This window comes from Triturus cristatus, chromosome 11, assembly GCF_964204655.1.
Source record: "Triturus cristatus chromosome 11, aTriCri1.1, whole genome shotgun sequence".
Taxonomy (NCBI): domain Eukaryota; kingdom Metazoa; phylum Chordata; class Amphibia; order Caudata; family Salamandridae; genus Triturus; species Triturus cristatus.
This window is the reverse complement of record NC_140594.1, coordinates 1,064,765,098-1,064,785,067: the sequence shown is the minus strand read 5'-3', so window position 1 is coordinate 1,064,785,067 and position 19,970 is coordinate 1,064,765,098. Positions and strand designations below refer to the sequence as shown.

General features: G+C 42.5%; 1 protein-coding gene across 1 annotated transcript in view; it reads left to right on the top strand.

Annotated features, from left to right (window-relative positions):
• Positions 1-19,970, top strand: part of ACTL6A (actin like 6A) — a 171,607-nt gene that overhangs the window by 31,482 nt on the left and 120,155 nt on the right. The window contains exons 2-8 of the mRNA XM_085635392.1: positions 2,723-2,799; positions 2,942-3,116; positions 3,823-3,923; positions 7,275-7,372; positions 8,586-8,680; positions 17,669-17,775; positions 17,861-17,950. Of these exons, the coding sequence (XP_085491518.1) occupies positions 2,723-2,799; positions 2,942-3,116; positions 3,823-3,923; positions 7,275-7,372; positions 8,586-8,680; positions 17,669-17,775; positions 17,861-17,950 (743 nt within the window). The remainder of the gene's footprint in view (positions 1-2,722; positions 2,800-2,941; positions 3,117-3,822; positions 3,924-7,274; positions 7,373-8,585; positions 8,681-17,668; positions 17,776-17,860; positions 17,951-19,970) is intronic.

Genomic DNA, 19,970 nt, shown 5'->3' with positions numbered 1-19,970 from the left:
CCTTGGTTAGATCTGTTCGCCTCTGGAGGGAACACGCAATGTCAGTAGTTTTTCGTGTTGGCGTTCCAAGGCGGCTCTCGCTCAGCAATGCTTTTTGTCACGAGTGGAGCACAGGCTTCTGTATGCCTTTCTGCCCATACCACTCCTGCTCAGTATGCTCAAGATCAGGAGAGACCGGGTCAAAGTCATCCTTGTGGCTCCAGAGTGGGCACGGAAAGTCTGGTATCCCGAGCTTCTGCAAATGAGCATCGATTCTCCGATCCAGCTGCCACTTCGGAAGGATCTTCTGTCGCAGCAGCAGGAGAGAGTTCTTCACCCAAACCTGTCCACTCTCTGCCTCCTTGCGTGGAGACTGAACTTTTGACCTTCCTGCCGAAGTCTGTGAAGTTATCCTGGCAGCCAGGCATCCTTCCACAAAGTCTGCGGATGGCAAAGATTTTGTAACTACTATACAGAATGATCTGTTGACCCCTTATTTGCTTCCCTCTCAGACATTCTTCTGTTCATTCTTTCCCTGGCCCAGCAGGGCTCTGCTCTGGGCACCCTGATGGGCTATCTTTCGGCCCTGTCTTCTTTTCTGAGGTTGCCAGACCAACCATCACTTTTTAAATCTCCTCTTCTACAGCTATTTGTGAAGGGGCTCACTCACTTGTTTCCTCCTTCACTTTTTATTGAAGTGGGACCTTAATTTGGTTCTCACTTTCTTGATGTGCGCACTGTTTGAACCTTTGCATAACCGTCCCCGCTGGCTGCTCACTACCAAAACTGCCTTTTTAGTGCCAATAACTTCTGCCAGTTGGGTGAGTGAACTGCAGGCTCTGTCATCTCAGCCTCCTCACCTGACCATCATTCCAGACAAAGTAGTGCTCCGAACTAGGGGTTCTTTTCTGCCTAAGGTAGTAACGCCTTTTCACATGGGTCAATCTGTCACCTTGCCCACCTTCTATGCTCCTCCGCATCCTTCTAAAGAAGAATATAGTCTCCATTGTCTGGACCCTAAAAGAGCATTGTTGTTCTACCTTGACCGCACTAAAACATTCGTGGTGGACGGCCAGCTTTTTGTGGGGTACACCGGAGCAAAGAAGTGACGTGCTGTTGAGAAGAGGACCATATCACGTTGGGTCATCTTCTGGATTAAAATATATTATGCCTTGGCGAAGAAACAGCCTCCCGAAGGCCTTGGGGCCCATTCTACCACGTCCGGGGCATCCACCATGGCTTTTCATCGTGGTGTTACGATCCATGACATTTGCCAGGCGGTCACATGGGCATCTCTGCACACTTTTGCCAAGCATTATTGCCTGGATAACCAGGTCCGCAGAGAGGGCCCTTTTTGCTGTTCTGTTCTGTAGAAGTTCTTGGTTAGATGCTTCTCCGCAGTCCCTCCTCCGGTATGGTATTGCTTGGGGGTCTGTTCACAGTTAAGGAATCTGCGGCTAGGTGTCTCATCAAATGGACATGTTACTTACCTTCAATAATGCCTTATCTAGTAGAGAAATGATCTAGCTGCAAATTCCTTACCGACCCACCCATTCTCCCTGCACTGCTGATTAGTTTTAGAGTCGGGCCGTTTTCCTTTCAGGGCCGGGTTCTTTTTTTAACACACAATATTCAGTCATTTCATGGCTCCGTGCTTCTGGCTTGGAAAGTCTCAAAGTACTGACGTCATTGCGCCCATATAGATGATGTGGGCGTAACGAGGACGAACCTGACGCCTATGACGTCACATGGAGTGGACCAACGTCACCTATCTGCGCACAGGGATGCTATCAAAAATCTTTCTGATCCAGCCCGATGCCTGGAAGTACAAAGGTAAGGTATCTGTGGCTAGATAAGGTGTTACCGAAGGTAAGTAACTTGTCCATTTAGCTATACTTGGGGTGCCGTATTGTACACATACCTAATATCTAGTGGGCATGAATATTATACTGTACAAACAAAATTTTTAATCGTTTAGGGCAGTGCATGTGTGCATGAGTCCTCTACATTTTATACTATGGTTTGTGTTTCTGCATGAAATTATATACAGCCAGTGTTAAAGGTCAAGGTTTGGGGAATGAAATGTGTGCGGACACAGAGTGCTGCTGGCTTTATTTGAAGCCCACACTTTTTTATTTATTTATTTTTTTACTTTTCTAAATCTGTCCGAGTGCCTGCTTTACGAGGTTCTTGTTTTCTCCCCCAGTAAATAATAAAATACGTACCTGTAAACTTTAAGGCTTATTCCAAGTGTTTGCAAAATAAAAATAAAACATTGCTATCTTGTCAATGCCAGCCCTGTTGACTTTGTCAGTCCTTGTTAAAACCTAGACTCTTCATATAGAACCCTTGAAAATGTTCTTCTTTGCCCAGGTTACACCTCTAGGTTAAACCCTTATTTAGTCTCTTTGGGGATACACTCCAACCAGCGTTTTCTACTGATCTATAGGGGGGGAAAAAGTGTTACCTGAACTGTGAAGACTTTTATACCCACACATATTGCTTATGCCTCAATCTAGTGCTGCTATTTGTGGTGCAAGACAATATTTTAAGAGTGTCACCTGTGCACATATCTGTTACATGGGGTAAGTCTTCGTGTTAGTTGTTTTACTCTGGCTTCTTCACTTTATTTGTAGTACCGTGAGTTAGAACCACTGTGGTGCTATTTGGAGCTTTCTAATGTAAGGGCAATTTTCTTTGGTTAGATTGGTTTAAAACCCTTTTTTGCTATTAATTTTTTCAGATGAGGTCGGGGCCTTGGTGTTTGATGTTGGGTCCTACACTGTGCGAGCTGGCTATGCTGGAGAGGACTGCCCAAAGGTGAGAGGAAATGTATTTTGATGTAATGTTACGGGTAAATTGACTTTCCTTTTCTTTCATTGTAACGTGGTTTTGGAGCTTGTCAGCCCTGCAAGTCTTTTTGTATTTTTAAATTTTACTTTGCGCTTATGTTGCATTATAGGTTGACTTTCCCACCGCAATTGGAGTGGTTTTGGACAGGGAAGATGGAAGCACTCAAATGGAAATAGATGGAGACAAAAGCAAGCCAGGAGGCCCTACATACTTCATAGATACAAATACCCTTCGAGTTCCGAGAGAGAACATGGAGGTCATCTCACCGCTAAAGAATGGAATGAGTATGTCGGCTTTAAAGATCCATTGATATTTGTATATAATTCGTTCACTGAATTCCCTATTGAGATTCTTTCCATTAAGCATTGTACTGATGTATTTTCTCGTGCGCCTGAAAAAATTAAGCCCAGCAAAGCATTTCCTTCTGAGGAAGTGAGGTAACAATAGCGAATTAGGCTGAAGTTCAGTGGTTCACAGTCTGAATAGTGTGAATGGGGGCAACATGGAGCCCTGAGCCAAGTGGTGCCTCCTGTATGTTTGGGAGATGACTGACTTCACCCGTATGGACCAGTTCTGGATGACATTGGGATGAATGGTAGCCAAGCACAATATTTCACAGATGTGGAGTGCTGAGTCTGCACCGCAATTGAGTGAGTAGAAAAATGACATGGATTGGTGTATGCTGGCGGCGCGGGCAACCTTTGAGAGACAGGGCTGCCCTTAAAAAAAAAAATGGTGAAAAGTTTGGGGAAATGGAACAACTACCTGGGTGTTTCTTTGTGCCCCTATTGTAAGTCGAGAATCTGATTATTTGTGCTTGGGGCGTCCTACCACCAGGATTGTTTGGCGAATAGTTGTTTGTGTGTGTTTGGAGGGGGATTTCTTTTGAGTAATGTAATTATGCATCTTTAGGGATGTATCCTGTTGTTACGGTCTACGATGCTTGGAATCAGTATTTTTTTTTATACAATATACTTTTTTTCTTTGCAGTTGAAGATTGGGACAGTTATCAAGCAATATTAGACCATACGTACAAGACTCATGTAAAATCAGAAGCAAGCTTACATCCTGTTTTGATGTCGGAGGCACCGGTAAAATAAATGTTTCATTAATGTTGTAAAGATACCTGCTATGTACCTGATTTAAAGCAATAATAGGGGCTCATTTAAATGATGACTTGGTACTCTCACTGCCAAACTTATGGCCCACCTGCCCGATTTACAGGTGTGCGGACCGACAGTATGTCAAAGACAGAGCCTACTCCCGCTCTGTTGCCTACATGCTCCACTGATGGCTCAATGGAGTTCAGAAGTAAAAAGAAACGAGTATGGACAGGGGATGTGTTTAAAGTCCAGCATGCATACACTCTGTATACACTTTTCCACAGTTTCTATAAAGGTAAGGAAGGGGAAAGGGGGTCTGTCAATCAGAAAGGGCTGATCTATTCAGATTGGGATAATCCGATTGATTTTATGCAAGCCCTCATACACCCAGATGGGTGTCATGCTTCATGATCGGGCAGCTCTTCCTTGGGACGGCACTGCAATGCCCAATGGGCTCCTCGAAGGGGCTCTTTGCTGGAGATCTTTAAGAATAAGATGACTTGACGAAGTATGTGAGAGGGTGTAATGTATGCAGATTGGTGATAAGTGTGATCTAAAAGTGACTATGAGGAACGCTTAAAGTTTTCTAATATGTGAGCGGTCCTGTCCTAAATAAAAACAAGGTGTGACTGTGTAGGAACTAATGTTCCAGGACAGTTCAATTAGTGTTATAAACGGGGGGTCAACATGTTTCTTACCTTAAGTAGACATGGGGAATCTTGTCAATTCATCAGGACTAATTCTTACCTAATCTACAGATGATTGGGGATGTAGATTTAGTAATAAATTAAGTACCCAATTAAACAAATGACCCATATAGTGTGAAGTATACCTTACACGGTTAAGGTAGTCAAAATCTGACCTGTAACAAGAAAAGGGAGAACAGCAAACAAGAGATTACAGGGATGGGTAGCATTGTCATACTTACCATCAATGGTAGGTGGATGCATTAGGTAACTACTTTCGAAGTCATGCATATGCGAAATCACACCTATCCTTGATTGTGCATAAAAAAAGAGAGACACAATCAAGTGAGACACATGTGAAACAACACACACACAAACCCAGACATGGTATATGACTGGTGTATAAAATGCAATAAAAGATATGCCATAATGTGAGATCTTACCCTATTGGAGAGTAAATACTGACAATAGTCATTAAGGTTGTGAGAGAAGCATGAAGCAAGTAGGAAGGCATACATTTTTTTACTACTTCAGGCAAGAAACCCGTTTACCCCTGTTTATACCACTAATTGAGCGGTCCTGGAATATTATTTCCCCACTCCTTGTTTTTATTTGTGACCGGAGCAGTTGCATATTAATAAAATTAAAGGGTTCCTCCTAGTCATCCATGTACATACACTACACCTTCTCACATACTTCATCATGGTATCTAATTCTTGAAGGTCTTCAGTATAGAGCCACCTTGAGGGGCTTGTTGGGCATTTCAGCACCGACCCAACGAGGTGCTGCCCAATCAAGAATCTTGGTGTGAGAGGGCTCTTGCTGCTGATCAATCGGATACTCTGACAGCCTTCCCATTCCTTTCCTTTTTTTGGAACTGCATACCTTCTATGGAAACTCACTGGAGTACATGCCATCCGAGTTTAGCCATCAAATGTCTGTCCAATTTAAAGTGGATGTTCTGATGGCTTTTTAAAAATTTTATTTTTGCTGTCCACCCAATTTAGAGTTCTCTCGGATAGCTTTTTTTTCCAGTCTATCACTGCTAGGCAAAACTCTGCCAGTGAGTGACTGTAAATATTTATTAATAAAAATAAATTACAAAAAGACACCCACACCATGGGAGGAAACCCCATTGTAAGGGGGTCATTAGTCTTTGGGTTTTCAATAACAAATTTCTTCTTTGGGACTCTCTTTTTGAAAAAGGTAAAAGTTTGACGGCCTGCTGTGATGTTTGATGGGACTGACCATCAAACCTTTACAGCATTGACAGGAACCTCTGTGACAGTGGTTCCTGCTAATGTTAAGAGATGTCTGCGAGGCTGGCAGTCTTCTCTAAATTTGGGGGAGGGACTGTCCGTGAAGCAACGCAGTAGTTTATTTTGTCACCCTGCCTGACATGCCATCATCCATTACTCCATCCTCCAAACTCTAAATCAGGCCCATGGTTTTGGAAGATTACTAAACTAGATGGCAATTGCTAGCAGCAGCTCCTATCCACTATGTAGAAATATCAAACTTGACAAGAAAAAGCATGCAGATTTTATATAAAGTTGAAGTGTGCCTTCATTTCACCTTGCTATTGGGTGACTGGTTATTGCTGTTTAGTAGGCAAGTCTTAGGCAGGCCAGTAATTTGTCCCCTGTCCTCACCCCTGGTAGGACTTTATTAGGGAATCCACGATATGTGTGAGTCTGTACATTTAAAAGGGGTTATAATTCACCCTTTCTAGCAGTATGTTTGTGGGACACAGTGTTTGAAGTCATTATGGATCACTTTGCTCCTTAGAAAAACAAAGTGACCAATGGAGTGCTCGAATTAATCTCTGCCACTAGTAGTTAGTTGGGACTGCATTTCAGTCCATTGTGTTTTTTTTTTTTTTTTGGCCCATGTCAATCAAGACAGAAACCGACCATATGTAGAACAAACTTGGTCCTTCTTCATTAGCAACAGTTTAGATCTAACTTCCTGGAACCGGTTAACCTGAACTGCCAGCCTGGTCCCCCACCAGACAGCATCACAAGCAACCGAAGACCTGCCTCTGCACCTTTGGGTACAGTTGAATAGCCTTGGGGCATAGTGAGCATGGAACCATAGACCTGGCATACCTGTCCTGCGTTGGGCATGTGACATTGGTAAAGAAATGGTGAATGGAATGTTTGAAGTAATCTCATCCTATGGTAATTGCACTGACCAAATTCCAGTACAAAGACGAGTGGCTGGGAATGGGCTCATTCCACCCATCACTTTTTTGTTTTTTCAATGTGAGGTTCACTTTGTTATTTGGCATGGGACTAAGTTATATTGGTGATAAAGGAAGTCGTGTGACCTGGAAGATTTAATTCACTAGTTCTGGAAACGTTTCATAGAGGCTTGAAACCCAGAAGTCCACGATCGTAGCCACCCTAGTGAAGGATAGGACTCGCTTTCCTATTTTATCATACCTTTTCACTAATGTGCAGTACTTTATTGATTGTTGTTTGTAAAGTGTATCCTGTCGCCTGGTTCTTGGTTTACTGTCTTAACTATAACGATGAATACATTTGCAAGAGCTTTAGTTTTCATTGTTTTATTCCAAGTTGGCATAATTAAACAAAATAATTGGATCTTTGAAATTGGTGTAATAAAAGAGCATTTGTTTTTCTTTTGACAGTGGAATACCAGAGCAAAGCGGGAAAAGCTGACAGAGCTAATGTTCGAGCATTACAATATCCCAGCTTTCTTCTTGTGTAAAACAGCAGTACTTACAGCGTATCCTTTGCTGGTTCTTGCAAGTTTCCATACACGTCTTACTGATTTAACTTACTAGGACAGTGGTAAATCTCTATTGTGCCTGAGACCTGTGACTATGCACACATTTGACAAATTTTCTACTGCAAAACTGACAAGCCACATTAAGGTAAATGCTCTGAGGCAATAATAGTTAAGGAAACTGATGCACTTATCAGATTTTCAACATTAGGAGCAGGCATCTGGGCTTTTGCAGAGCGTTCACACTTCATTGACTGTTCACAAAGAACATCTTGGCTTTGGTGGTAAGGAAATGGTGGAGGGCAGTCATCAATAGAGGAATCCACTTTAATGCTATGCCCAGCCCTGTCATTCTAATCTTCTGATGTTGAGCTTGAAATAAACTCCAAGTTATACATTTCTGTAGACTAAACTTGAAGTAACATGAATTTTGTGACCCTGGGCAGTGACCCTAAATCAGTTGGTAAACGCAAACACAAGTGCTGGATTAAGAACTGGCAAAACTGCAAGACCTTGAGATCCTGCTATTCTCCAATAAAATTGACATGACCTTAATGTAATACTGAAGAAATGCAGTCCTTGCAAACATTCCTAACACTGAGTTAAGTGAGCTATTAAATAACCTGTGCAATTTAATTCGATCCTGATTGCCCTGAATAGGATCCATAAAAGTAATTTGAAAAGGTGAAAGCGATGCTCCATTGACCATAGATCAGTGCATTTTTTTATTTATTTTTTGGGTGGGAGAGGGGAGTATGCAGCCATAAACGTGAGACTATAAGCACCTTTTCTATTTTTACTTAATATGGGAACTGTTCAGTAGTATAGAAGATATAAAGCTTTCCCATCTGCTCCTTTTCCATCACCATTAAGCTACTTTAGTATTTTATTTCCCTCTTTGAGCTGTTATGTAAAACCTTCCCCTTCTTACTTTTGAAAGATGTTTTTTATGTCCAGTAAATTACAATACTTTGCCATTGCTTTGCATTGTCATTTTCTGTTTCGTACACTTTGTCATGGGTGATTTTGATCTTCTTTATCCTGTTATTAGATGGCCCTGCTTTTTAAACCTGCCTGATGCACCAAAGGACTGTTTCGGCTGAGTTTGGGGGAATCTAATACTAGTTTCAATGAGATGCTGTTTTCAGAGAATGAATTGTCATGCGCTTGGTTGCATTATTACTATTCTGTGTTCCTTAACCTATTTAACTAGATTTGCTAATGGCAGATCCACAGGGTTGATTTTGGATAGTGGTTCCACGCACACCACTGCCATTCCAGTACATGATGGATACGTCCTTCAGCAAGGTGATATAGACTGTTGTATCCACGGGGGGTTGAACAGTTTTCATGAGTGCTCCAGGAATTTGGTTAAACATTGTTTTACTTACTTTGGTCATAGTGTTCACCTTTCACTTCAAGCAGTGATGATTTTCTGTGTTTTGTTAGTCCTCTTGCTTTAATTGCCTCTGCTTGTATGGTGCACCTAAGCCCTTGCACGACTTACAGTGAGGTGGATTATTCATGTATTATATATGTTTTCTCTGCACAAGTAATTGGCTGTTTGTTTCCCTAGTGTTGTGCTTCTCCAGCTCATTCAATTCAGCTTTATTCGGTACAAATTAATGACCATAAAAGCATACACAATCACAATCACAAATACAAAATATGAACGACTTATAGCAGACATAATCATACATCACTAAATGCTATGTTTAGTTAAAACAATAATTTACACCTTTAAAATTACATATCTACATCTAAAAACACATACTTTTCCTCGAATTGATGCATTTGTTTAAAAAAATGGCAGTATAAAAACAGATGTCCGCAGATTGTAAGTTAAAAATCAATTTCATTGCGTGCTCAACCGTACGTGTACCGTATTTAACAAACATGGGTTTAAGCAAGACGATACGGAAATTAGAGTACAGCTTGCAGAATAATATAAAATGCATTGTGCTCTGCTTGGAAATCCCATCACATCTACAAGGTCCTAAAGGATATTTTTTCATTACTGGATGGGCCACCAGATGGTGCACTATTCCAAATCTCAATCTGGTCAGCACATATTTATGTGTCGGCCTGGTGACAAGGGTTAAATAGACAGGGAAACCATCCATGGCCAAATATCTGTTATAAAACATAACAGTGGACAAAGTACCAGCAATAACTGTTCTCTTCCTCTCAACAAAAGCTAGGAAGACCCTTTTTAACTCGACCTTGGGGATCAATAAAACAGCGTTCGGATCAGTTACAATATTCAGGTTAAAAATATCTGAGAAACACACAATAATGTATTTAATCCAGGGTATTGCTATGACTTTATCTAATCGCAAACAGTCCTGGATAATAGACCTTGTAAAGGACTTTTCCTCATTCAACCAAATAGACCGCCAAACCATCAGAGGTCTAAGTGACAAAAGGTCAGATAGGTAGTTCACAGATAGTTCTTGATGACATAAGGCATTAGAGGCCGAAGTGGGTAAACATAAAAGTTTTTTAAGAAAAGAATTCTGTTCCAGTTGCAATTCATATGCGCAACTGTAACCCCAGATTCCTGCCCCATACAATGCAGTTGATACACATTTAGCCTGATAAATTTTTACCATATCTCTGGTCCTACGATCCCCAATTTTCTGAGCAAATCTAAAAATTCCATGGGCATTTCTAGCCATTTTATTGTGTATATTATTAAATTCATGTGTCCACTTTTTGTCATTAGAAAAAGTTATACCTAAGTAACAGAATTTGTCCACCTGCTGTACTTTTAACTTATCAATAAAAAACCCTTTCACTACATGTTTAGATTTCTTTGGGCCACAGATCATAGTGTACGTTTTACTTTTGTTAATAACTAATTTTTTGTCGTCAATAAAGGAAGCAAAACTATCCATCAATCGTTGTAACCCTATCGGAGTTCTTGACAACAACACAGCATCATCGGCGTATAGTAACACCGGTACTGGAACACCATTGATCATGGGAGCATCTGCGTGTACTTCCTTTAAAATTGCATCAATACCATTTATAAATAAAATAAATAAAAGAGGGGCTAAAACACAACCCTGCCTTATACCTCGTTTTACGCTAAAGTTCGGGGTACATTCTCCCTTCCTACCAAAACGTACACATGTTTTTAATCTCTCATACATCCTGGCAAGAAAATAAATTATGCCCTCTGGCGCACCCAATTTCAACAGGGTCGACCACAAAATAGAGTGGTCGACCATGTCGAAAGCGCTGCTTAAATCAGCAAAGCACATATATATATGGCCAGGTTTGGCTTCACTATACTTCCCGATCAATAATTCTAAATTAATACATTGATCGAGCGTACCCCTGCCTTTCCTAAAACCATATTGGCTATCTGCCAAAATACGATCTTGTTCTACCCATTCTTCCAATCTTACCAGCATAATCCTACTCATAACTTTTACGGAAGCATCCAGTAATGAAACTGGTCGGTAGTTTTTAGCCTCGGACCTGGATCCTTTCTTATATATTGGTACAATTATAGACTCCTCCCATGTCGACGGAGGATCTATACAAACCGCGGCGTTGAAAACAACAGCCAGCAAAGGACCCCATACTTCTGGCGCATCCTTGTACACGTCGCTTGGAACCCCATCCGGGCCTTGGGCCTTTCCTCCCTTACTTGCCCTGATCCCCCTTTCAACTTCTTCCACAGTAATATCAAGTGGTAATATAGGCCATCTATCTGACCCAACATTACTATTTTTACCTGAATCAAAGATAGTTGAAAAATGGGTAATCCAGCCTTCGCAGGAGACATTTGCTGTTAACTCAGGTGTATTTGTCTCCTTAAGGAATGGGGAATTGACTGTTGCCCAGAATAATACAGAGTTAGAAAGTTCCGCCGCTTGGTTAAGAGAATCCCATGCCTGAAGCTGTAGAACCGTCTTCCTAGCTTTAATGGCATTTTTATATTCTAGCCTCAGAGTTGTTACTGATTTTTTATCCCTAGGTCTTATTGCTAGGGCCTGCTTAAGGTCAGAGCAGCAGAACAGGTTTTATCAAACCAGACAAAACCAGGTTTTGTACCACCCCTGCTACCACTTGTGAACTTTGCGTTAATGGCATTGTTGATTCCTATAAAACTAGATAAGACCCGCTCATGATCCAATCTATTTTCTAAAATAAAAACAATGTCTGCTAAATTCTTCATAATAATGGATTCAGTCATTTCGGATGCTTTTGCACCTATCCACCTCAACCTTACCCCATTAGCCCGGTGGGCTTCGATATTTCCAACCGTGGTCCCTGTCTCTCTATCATTCTCCTCCCACAAAGTCATGGTCACAATAATACAGTTGTGATCACTAGTGTCCATTATTTCCATTTCCAATGGGGCAAAACAATCGGCAATACTAGAGGATACCAACACATGATCAATTACGGATTTGGAGCGCCAATTCCTAAATGTGGGGATAGGTGAACCATTACTGTCCCTGCAGCAATCCAAAATTTCCAGGTCAAGGCACCCCATTAATGTATTCACATTTTCCCCATACATATCATGACCAAAGTGTGGGACCTCCCATCCGGCATTATTCGTAACCCCACAGGCCTTTGTAGATAATAATTCACATAATGAGGTATTGAAATCCCCACACCAGATAATATCAAATACTACATTGGAGTCCAAACTTAGGGTATCAATAGCGTTGGCCAATTCGGTTATTATTCTGCCCCTGGTGCTATCAAAAATGTCGTTATAATAATTGATCAGAAGGATGTTACAACTTTTGCCTTCGCGAATCCAGATCATCTGTATTAGACCGCCCACCGGCACATATTTTATCACCAGCATCTGGCGATGGACTGATACAAGGGTGAGTAAGCCCCCCTTAGCTCTTCCCGGGCCCTCTCCATATGCTGGTAGGTTATATGAAACGAATCCCTCATAATCAATATTATCTTTGCACCAGGTTTCCTGGAAACATAAAATATCGTACCTATTAATAAAGGATTCCCAACCAGGGTCTCTACTTTTAGATTTCAGACCAGCTACATTCCAGCACACCATCCTGGAACATGTACCTATTCTGGTGGTAATCCCAATGGTGGAACCTCGGGCATTTCCCTCCGTGTTGCCAGCCCCGCTTGTTTGGCCCATTTCACATACATTCATACTACCCTCATGAATATTCTCTACCTCATTCTGATTAGGCGCAAATCCGGAGACCATAGAAGTTATTTCAGGTACACAGTCGTCCATATGTTCATCCCTATCGGGACCCTCTTCCCTTGCTAAACATATCTCCGTCTCTTTTGTGCGTCAATCGTTGGAGTCCAGGGAACTAAGTGCATGAAATCTATTCTGTGTAGGGATATCAAAATAAGGTTTAGAAGTGGGCGGGTAAGTAGAAATTCTAGTATTGTCCCTCCGGTTGACATTAAGGTGATTATAAAAGTAACCTAGTGCTCGGGCACATACATTGCCATCGGAAATTGGGAGAGATGCCGCTCTTAGGAGGACGGTAGTAACATGCTGTGGGTGTTTGAAATTAATAATTACACAGTCCCCCTTTGAGCTTTTCCTATCGCTCCCAATCCAATTGACTCTTCTGGTAGTCAGGACATTATCAGAGAAATTCAATGGGAAACCACATTGTCTATTTAGCCAAGATAGACATTTGTTTTTTAAGGAATCGTGGGTTTCTTGGTGACCCCTGTTATCAAGCGGCGGTACATTTGTAAGTACCACCACATAAGGAGCACACTCAGGTGGGAGATTAATAGCGCACTTTTTGTTAGTTTCCTCCCATCTATTTATATTATCTATGGCAGGCAAAGCCTTGCTAGTTAAGTGCATGCTCCTTTGAGGTGTTATGGGGTTAACACTATTGTTCCCTTTATTTCCTGTGGCTTCCTTAGAAGAGTCTCCCTGTACATGATGCTTATATTGATTGCTAGTAGTGTCAGTTGCAGCAATTGTGACAGTAGTAGCAGCAGACACCTCTCCTGGTTTGTCTAAGGCCTTTCTAAGCAAACCACCCAATCTAACAACTTCTTTTGTCAATTCCTCAATTTTTGAAACCAAAGGATCTATAATGCCTCTAATCTTTAAACCAATAATCTCCTCTAGGTTATTTACTATATCATCCTCCACTCCCACCTTATTAAATTTACTCAGTTTATTTGTTTCAGCGACTTTATCTGGTGAGGCTGCTCGTTTCCGCCCACTCCGCAGTGCCCCCTTTTTAATAGGGAATTTCCTACATGTTCTAACTGCCCGTACTTTTGGAGTCGGTAGACATTGTTCCACCATATCAGGGCAGTCACCTGTTCTTAACTCATTGGGGGTAGTTTGTTCAGGCTCGAGATGTCCCATCTCTACCAACTCTACCACTTCCGGAATAATACTGTCAGAGTGATTGTTCGCATCCTCCATGCTAGAAGCTGATGAACCCCTTACAGGGCTCTCTAATTGCGGGGTGCTAATTTTTCCAAGCGACTGTCGCCTTTCAGAGTTTATTTTACTAACCTTCTGGACCAAATAATTATCCATAGTGCGTGGCCCGGAAAGGGGCTTAGATCTAGACATATTATAAATCGGCACAGCCCCGTCTAAAGCTTACTGAATTGTTATAACGGTTTCCCCGTTAGTAATTATCCTATATTTAAAACTTTAAAACAATAGCAAAGTCTTAGCAACCTACTCAATGTCACACCCGGTGCTTTATGTAACATATATGTTCAGGAACAGCTTCTCTGGCCCAGCCCAGTCCCTTCTGGCCTCTGAGGGCCACAGAGGGCCCGCCCTTTGCCCGGGCTTAGCCCGGCGCCGCCCGCGCGCGTCCCGCGACGCGGAGGGAGCCTCACAGTTTTAAGCGCCTCCGGGCGCGCAGGGAAGCGGAAGCGGGAAGTGCCGCTAGGGACTCTGGGGGCTGTAGTCCCCAACACGGCGTCCAGCAAGGTCAATGGCGGCAAAGAAGAAGACCACAGCGTTTCCGGACCCCCGTGTGATGCAGAGTGCGCAGCGGAGCGTCCTCCAGCCAGGTATGCTCCTTCGTTATGCCCCCGCTCCACCGAGGGAGCCTCACAGTTTTAAGCGCCTCCGGGCGCGCAGGGAAGCGGAAGCGGGAAGTGCCGCTAGGGACTCTGGGGGCTGTAGTCCCAACACGGCATCCAGCAAGGTCAATGGCGGCAAAGAAGAAGACCACAGCGTTTCCGGACCCCCGTGTGATGCAGAGTGCGCAGCGGAGCGTCCTCCAGCCAGGTATGCTCCTTCGTTATGCCCCCTAGTGTTGTGCTTCTCCAGCTCATTAGTAGAGAAATGAGAGATTGTTACGACTACATTTTCACATTGGAAAAGGAGTGTTAGTCTATGATGGAATAAGCATCTTAGAAAATTCTCCACTTTCACAGTAAAAATGTGAATGAAGAATATTGGTCTTTGAGTAGGTGATAACCTAATATACATTACTTGATATCCACTAAAGATGCATTGTATTAGTATTTATTCCTTCCTCACTCACTTCATGCCGCAACAGGTCAAGATGAAGAACTGGAGACGTTTGCACAGTTGGTGTGTGTGTGCACCCTACTAGACAAAAAAAAAGAATAATGTGAAACTTAGAGACTGGCCTAACATCACCATGGTTCAATAATCGCATATTGGGGGTAAAACTTTGACCTTGCTAGCCAGCACCTTAAAAAGAACAAAAGTAACATTAAAAATACAGTGTGAGAGAGCTCAAAGAAAGGAGCACTGAACCTTTCACATGTGTACCTTCAGTCCCTTCCTTGAACTATCCTGCAGGAAATGGAAAATGATAGTTACTTCACAGTGCGAGGAGCTTACTTTCCTGTCATAATATAACTATAAATTCAGGACTGTAGTGGCCAGGAGTCCATATGGTAACCCTAATAAAGTGTCAGTGAGGGAATATTTGTAAAGATTGGGTTGAGCTCTGTGTCATCAGGACACCATGCTCCATTCTGGAGCTTTCTATACAAATCTTAGTTATTGGGTATCGCAGTCAATTTTGTGTCAAAGTAACCAAACCAAAATTGCATTTCCAATAACGCATATTGTTGTCAAGTAAAAGCTGGTGGTCGAGAGAGAAGACTGTTGCCTCCTACGGGCTCCCGTCGGGGGCAGCTGTCGGACAGTAATCCCTGCAATGAAGCCAGTCCCTGCGCAGGCACTGCTGTAGGGATTAAGATGTCCATTTCCCACAACCTTTTAATGGCGATCCCACTGCCATGGAAAGGCGGTCGGAAAGGGACTTTGGGAGCCCATATCGGGACCCCACATACGGTGCTCACCCCAAACATGTGTGCCAGGCACCATATGGTACCTGGCGCATGTTGCATGGAGGTTTAAAAACATGCCTTTTACTACTGCAGCTTGTGCTGTGGCCCTTTTCCAGGCAGCAGCACAAGCCGCAATAGTCAAAGGCATGTTTCCGACCGCCTACATGGCAGTCACATCATAATATGGCAGGTAGAGCTTCGACTACTTGTCGGCTGGTATCCTTCCCACTACAATGGCAGTCGGACGCTGGTCCGATTGCCATCGTAATGAGGCCCAAAATGTGTGACCAGGCAATTAATATTTTGTATGCAAATATTAAACTTTTAATATGATGGTTAAAGTGGCATAAAAACGTGCAAGTATAACATCTCAGCCACGGTGCACCTTTAATCCCCAAACAATTTAGTGAAAAGAAAACGGCATGTAAATGGTAGAACAGTAATCCTCAGTAGTGGAGAACAGAAGCATCACTCAGAGGGCAGGCAAGGCAGCCTGGGATAGTGCAAGCATGGCAGGATCCAGCCTTGGGCAGCTGTCAGGGCTGCAGCAGTCTTTCCTTGTCGTATGTCATTGCGCTTTTAAGGGCTGTGGCCGCCTCAGAATATTGCCATTTCACACTTCCTCCCTCTTGGTCTCATCATTTCCTTCTCAGAACTGCCACACCCCTGGTAGGTTCAACATTGATCTCATACATGTCAGGATCCCCAAACAAGATTTTTTGTTGCGTCAGAGTCCTGGTTAAATAATAATAATAATCCCAGTCCTGTCTGTTACATCCAGCATTCTGACTGTTGCATGCACTCTTTAAGCCGTGTTCTACCATTACGAGAAGGCCACGCATGCAGGGTAGACAGTGTACGTTCCAATCTCTCCCTTGACATCAAAATGTGACTAATAACCCTCATCACATTGACCATATGCATGAGCATTAATCACTCTACCATACAGCCACTCGCACACCAACTCAATCAAACAGCCACTCACTTACACACCCAGTCACTCACTCATACAGCCATTCAGACACACTTATTCACCCATACAGTTACTGACACACACACACACACACCCACCCACCCAGCCACTCGCACAGCCACTCCCTCACCCACCCATAGAGCCACTCACACAGCCACAAAGTCACCTACACAGCTACTCGGAGACACACACTCACTATGTTAAAAAAAAGAATCACTCAGTAGTACACAACATATACTAATTTGAACTTTTGCGGTACATTGGTTATATGTTTAACACAAAAAGCTTTAAAACACTCACAATCACTGTATGTCATCAGTGATGTAATGTATGAGGTCATAAACAGTGCATTGTAGGGGTGTAAGTTATATTTAGCTAAGGTAACTAGAACTGCTGAATTTCACTGGTTTTGTACAGGTGAAATCTGAGCCTACCTATAACGTCCCTGTAACCTTTGTTTTTTTCAGTGAAAAAAATATATAAATATATTCCAGATAGTTTAGGAGAATAGGTATACATGTGTGTAAATAGAAAATGAAACTAATGCACATTCAAAACTAAATTAAAACCTGTTTAGGGAAGCTTGAAATTTATTAAAATACGTTCTTGTCACAGTAATATACTACATACCACGCAAAAGATGTTTTGGAAACTGTCACATGGAGCCACGAGAATCCTCATTTTGTGTTACACCAGGTCTCATGATCCAACTATATTTGTGTATCCCACAGTATTAGACTAATTATAATTGCAGGGATTGAACATAAGTGTAATACTGGTAAAGGTGCAATGGCTGTGTCTGTCCATTAAAAAAGATCATTGAAAGTATCTTGACAGTAGAGGACACATTGGAGGTTGATAATTTGTAGAGGTAGAACACATGAAGTCTCTCTACCTCTTTTTCATGAGAAAATGATTGAACTTTGTGTAGGCCTTATTAAAGATAAACTGATATATATTTTGCAAAGCTTGTTTTATTGGAACAAATGTGTGTTTTCTTAAGTTTGTGGTCTATTTACAATCTTCTTTCTTGGCAGGAATTGTTAAATCTCCGCTAGCGGGTGATTTCATAACTATGCAGTGCAGAGAGCTGTTTCAAGAAATGAACGTAGAACTAATTCCTCCCTACATGATTGCATCAAAGGTGGGAGATTGCACAGATGTTAGTACCAAGCCTTTCTTTTTCTTAATCTGTATTTGTGAACTGACTTGTTGCATACATTATTAAGGAAGCTGTTCGTGAGGGATCACCAGCAAATTGGAAAAGAAAGGAGAAGCTTCCACAAGTGACACGATCTTGGCATAATTATATGTGTAATGTAAGTATTTTCTTTCTTCACTTTGATGGTGCTGAACGCACACATGAGACATTTGCTGTTTAATTGTTAAACAATTTACTTTTAAGGTTTTTAGTTTCAATATGTTTGTTGACATGGGCCATCCATGCTTCTTTAAGTGCTTAGTTCACATTAAATGGTGCAGAGCGTGTTTGTAGTATGAAAAATTACTTCTATATATTTTATTTGGTTTTCTGCAGTAACGAGACAATACTGTCTCATTGGAATCTTCTATTAGCATCAAAATGAGTATTTTTGCCAACATTCCATTCTCATTTTCTGTGTTCCTTCGTTCTGACAATTGAGTTTCTCTGTGATATGATGATTTTGATGGATTTCATTACAAGGGTCCTTATGGGCAGAGTGATATTTGAAACTGGGAGATGTAGTGGTGCGTTAGCCTAGGTTGTCCCTTTTTATTGTACTGGCAATAAAACCACTTGCTGTCTGCACCTGTGCAAACTTAGCACTGAGATGCCGCCTTGTAATTCTGCTTTCCACAGATGTTTGTGCTTCTGCACAACACAACACAACAAGATACTTATCCGCATGTTTAAAAGAAAGATTTGGTCTATTACCCCCTTACCTAATAAATTGCAGGTGACTGCCCCAAGTGGTTTCACTAGTTGAACCTGGATCTAGGCAAACCAGATGGTTGACCTGTTGCGACCATAAACATCAGAAACTATAGCCACTTTGTAAAAGCATCAATTAAGTGAATTCCACACTGCTAGAGAGGTGATACACTGGGTTATATGTTTACAGACCACTTCTTCAGAAGATATAGAAGAATTTGGAATACCAACTTCTTTTCCAGAGGATCCTCATAGTCATAAGTACATGAATATTCCCTCCCACGTGCGGGACCCCGAAAACACTTCACATATATGTGCAAACCATATATGTAGCTGTGTGTGTATATTATCTACTGGCGGTCGCCAGTAGATAGTTATAGTTAGGACCCTGTTTCCATAGGAAAACCTCAACATTCTATTTGGAATAACTTTGGCGCCGGTCGACGAATCCTCGCGAAATTTTCAAAATAGGTGGGGCGCTACGCTCCGCTCCTACCCTGAAAGTCTCGGGGGGATTCGTCAAGCGGGGGCCGAGAAAAAAGGGGGGTCCCAAAACGCGTTTTTCCCATGCATTTTTCCATAGGACCTTTAGACACAGCTACAGCCCGAACGGCTGAACAGAGTTACTTGAAATTTGGCTGAGAGTTAGTCCTCAGGTCAAGGAAGTGCCTTTTGTAGGTCTGGTGTAAATCTGTTCAGTAGTTCCTGAGAAAATAGCATTTAAATCAATATATATATCTGAGCCAGCTTACGGTGCGCTTACCGCGCGCTTACGGTAAGCTTACCGTACGCGTACGGTGACGTGCGCGAGCGCGATTCTGATTGGCTGTTAGATCTTAGTAAACATTCGAATCGGTCAAAACCAGGAAGCGGCGGCCGCCATTTTCTCTCTCGCACTCTGAGGGGGGGGGGGAGGAAAAACAAAGGCAATAAACCTGTAAAGGGGCTTTTTTGACAGCTCCTAAGCACCTTGCCTTGCTAATGGTGTCCCCAAAGATCCCCCAAGGCCAAAAAGGCAATTTTATTTTTTTCGAAAATTTCGCTGATTATGCTTACCGTACGCGTACGGTACAAAATTTTCCCCCCCAAAAAATTATCCATATTCTCCCCACCCTGTGTGCAAATGGTGCCCGTAGGGCATCATGTGTGCATGGCATATGTCGTTGTACAGAAAATGTAAACGATTACCTTTCACAACGAAGCGCATAATATGTCCTCCATGTGCGCACGGTGCGCGAAGCGCATCGTGCGTACATGGCCCATCTAGCGTAACGTGGGCACGTGGTACGCGTAGCGCACCGCGTGCCCACCGTGCGTGCACGGCACTAACTGCGTAAAGTGGGCGCGCGGTGCGCACCGCGTGCTCACTGTGCGCGCACGGTGCGCGCACGGAACGAACTGCGCTAAGTGGGCGCGCACGCCACGAA